The sequence below is a fragment of the Elephantulus edwardii genome, unplaced genomic scaffold, assembly GCF_000299155.1.
Source record: "Elephantulus edwardii isolate Elephantulus edwardi_28Jun2011 unplaced genomic scaffold, EleEdw1.0 scaffold00340, whole genome shotgun sequence".
Classification (NCBI taxonomy): Eukaryota; Metazoa; Chordata; class Mammalia; order Macroscelidea; family Macroscelididae; genus Elephantulus; species Elephantulus edwardii.
This window is the reverse complement of record NW_006400090.1, coordinates 2,018,868-2,021,748: the sequence shown is the minus strand read 5'-3', so window position 1 is coordinate 2,021,748 and position 2,881 is coordinate 2,018,868. Positions and strand designations below refer to the sequence as shown.

At 55.6% G+C, this 2,881-nt stretch overlaps 1 protein-coding gene across 1 annotated transcript; it reads right to left on the bottom strand.

Annotated features, from left to right (window-relative positions):
- On the bottom strand, positions 1-2,875 carry RND2 (Rho family GTPase 2). The gene is made up of 5 exons (XM_006901695.1): positions 2,767-2,875; positions 2,213-2,300; positions 1,269-1,378; positions 465-599; positions 1-263 (listed from the first exon to the last, which is right to left on the bottom strand). Exons 1-5 carry the CDS (start codon positions 2,866-2,868, stop codon positions 15-17), a joined length of 684 nt encoding a protein of 227 aa, XP_006901757.1. The 5' UTR covers positions 2,869-2,875; the 3' UTR covers positions 1-14.
- Positions 2,876-2,881: the final 6 nt, after the last annotated feature.

Sequence of the window (2,881 nt, the reverse complement as noted above, 5' to 3'; positions counted from 1 at the left end):
CTCTGCCCCACCCCTCACATAAGGTTGCAGCTCTTGGCTCGATCCTTGTGTATCTCGCCTTCAGGCCCCCGGTCTGGCCGTCCTGACAGCTGAGCAGATCGCTGCAGTCCCCGACGTGAATCTGTGCGGCGCAGCTGTCTATGGCCCCGGCCAAGGGAGGCCACTGTGGCCACGTGGAAAACATCCCTGACGCTGCGCTCGGAGGATCGGGAGGAGCACTCCACGTAGGACACGGCCCCCACCTGCTTGGCCAGCACACTGCCCTGGAAGAAAAGTCGGTGGGAGAGTGTCAGGTTTTGTTTGATCTACAGCCCTGAGAGGAGCACCCCAGCGGCGGGTTAGCATGGATGGGTTGAAGCTCAGTGGTCAGAAGTCACAGGAAGGAAGGAGCCAGGTTGGATGTTTTCAAATCACAGATTGAAAGGGGCAGAGACTGGGATCAGGTCAGAGGTCAAGGGTCCCACCTGCTCATGTGTAACAGGGATAAGCCTCTGCTTTGACAGCTCCCTCAGTGTGGCCAGGTCCGTCCGCATGTCCAGCTTACAGCCAACTAGTACAACTTTGGCATTGGGGCAAAACTCCTGAGTCTCCCCCTGCCACTATTTAGGAGGAAAAGAGAGTGTTATGGAGGCATAGAAGCACGTCTAGGGTGAACTCATGCTCTGTGCCAGGAGTTCATCTTTCCCCTAGCAGGCAGAAACCATCCACCCCTTGGATTTTCCCATGTGAAGGAGGAGATGGGACTGGAAGGCCCCACTGGAAGCAGAAAGGGGCGTGGAGAAGGGGAAGAAGGAGACGGATGGGGTGAGGTTGTAGAGGGCTCTGCTTCTTCCTCAGCCCTCTGCAGGGGTCAGACAGCCCCAAACGTGCATGGGAACTCTTGCCTGGGAACAGACCAGCCCTGCCCTGGCCTCTCCTCCCCTCCCTGGGAACTGGGGCTGCCCTAGCTGACTTCTGTCCATTCACCATGGGCTTTTCTCATGGAAATAGGGGCCTAGAGAGAAGGCAACATGGCTTTCCTGAGCTCTGGAGTCAGCGTTCCCACCTCCTGTGTCTAGGGAGCCCCCACACAAGGAGCTGGGAGGACAGGGAGAGCAGGGAGGAAATCTGAGTCTTCCCTGACCCCTCCCAGAAGCTGTATCTGGCTCTGGGGACTTATTTCCTGGGAAAGGGGAGCTCAGAGCTCCACACACTGTCCAGCTGATGGCCATGCCCACATTGTCAGAACTCTAGTGCCCAGTGCCCCTCTCCCCTCCCCAGGCTCCCACCTTCTTGAGGACACTGTCCAGTGTTTCTGGCCGGCTAATGTCGAAGCAGATGAGCACAGCATCTGAATCAGGATAGGCCAGAGGCCGGACATTATCATAGTAAGAGGAACCTTAAGGACAGAAAGGAGGGAGGGACAGAAGTGAGTCCCTAGATGGTCAGAAGGACAGGAGAACTTGGGAATCCTCGTGTAGGGTTGTGGGGAGCAGAACACCCACTGATTTAGATCATTTAGTTTCTCCTAGGAGAAGCAATGGAAGTAAGCAGGCAGAGGAAGGGATCAGAGGACAAGAAGAACATCCTGTCAGGGACAGAACCCAGGTCTCTGCTTCCTTAGGGAGTTCTCTAAAAGCAGAAATTCATCTTTTCTGAATCTTGGACTCTTGGAAAAGCTCATTAAATCAATTGATATTCTCAATAGTTTTGCATGTCTGGGCTTTGACAGACATTTTCAGCCCTCCAGGGGACTCCACAGTTTTCTTTCTCTCTCTTTTTTTTTTAATAAAAAAACCCTCTCCCCTACTTGTTGTTGGGGGAGGGGCAAAGAAGAGCTAGTCCATGCTTTTTAGCCTTGATCTCAGATTTCTCTAGCTCAATTTACCGCCCACTCCCATTACTCTTCCTCCCCCAAACCAATTCTATATGTCTCTCCTAAACCTTGCCTAACTGTGTCTCCTAAGAAATATGTTCCCAAACCCCTTTCGAACTTTCCTGGCAGGGGGAATCCAGCTGAGGAACCCACTCTGAGGGGCTCAGAGCACGAGCTTTTTCTTTCAGGGCCCCTCTCTGTCTCAGCAAACTCTGCCTCAGTTTCCCTGGCTTTAAACAGAACCCTGATTCTCCTTCCTAGAATAGGACGGATGGGCTGGGCTGGGCTGACCAGCCAGGGAAAGATTAGGGAAGGGGGGGCCTTGGAAGTCAGGGTGACCCTGAGGGACTTTGCTACCTGAAGTGTCCCACATGTTGAGCTCAATGCGGCGCTTGTCTATCTCAAAGCTCGCGGTGTAGTTCTCAAACACGGTAGGGACATAACTCTGCAGACAAGGATGGTTCAAGATGAGGTCCTCTCCCCAGTTTCACCCCAGACAAATGTCCTCCCACTCCCACACCCGGTCCAGCTCAACCTCTGGAACCAAGTTGGCCTGGGCTTGGGCAAAAAGGAGAGCCCAGGTTCTTCTGCTTCTGGGCCTCACTGCCCAGGTTCAAAGACACCCCCGCCCCCCGCCCCGATCTCGGTCCTCTCGGCCTCTAGTCCTTCCCCTCCCCATGCCCAGGACCCCCTACTGAGATCCTGATTCTCCCAAACCCCATGCCATTTCACCCTGCTCCCCAATTCTTCTCACCTCATCCTCTGCAGTCTTTCCAGAGCCCCCAGTACCTCGCATGGTCTGTTGAGTCCCTCTCCTCTGGTTAACCCGGCACCCGTTTCCATTCATCCCCTGGGCCCCTGCCACCCGCCCCCGCGCCCTCTGCTCCCCTCCCAAGCCCCGAGTCCCTCACCCCGGGATAGGCGTCCTTGGCGAACACCTGCAGCAGCGCCGTCTTGCCGCACTCCGCGTCCCCCACCACCACGATCTTGCAGCGGCCGCTCTGCCCCTCCATGGTCCGGGCTACG

Coding starts and splice junctions, on each gene's coding strand:
- RND2 (XM_006901695.1), bottom strand. CDS start 2,868: ATGGAGGGGCAGAGCGGCCGCTGCAAGATCGTGGTGGTGGGGGACGCG. Junction 2,301..2,766: donor CCAAGGACGCCTATCCCGGG/GTGAGGGACTCG, acceptor CCTTGTCTGCAG/AGTTATGTCCCTACCGTGTT. Junction 600..1,268: donor TGGACAGTGTCCTCAAGAAG/GTGGGAGCCTGG, acceptor CCTCCTAAATAG/TGGCAGGGGGAGACTCAGGA.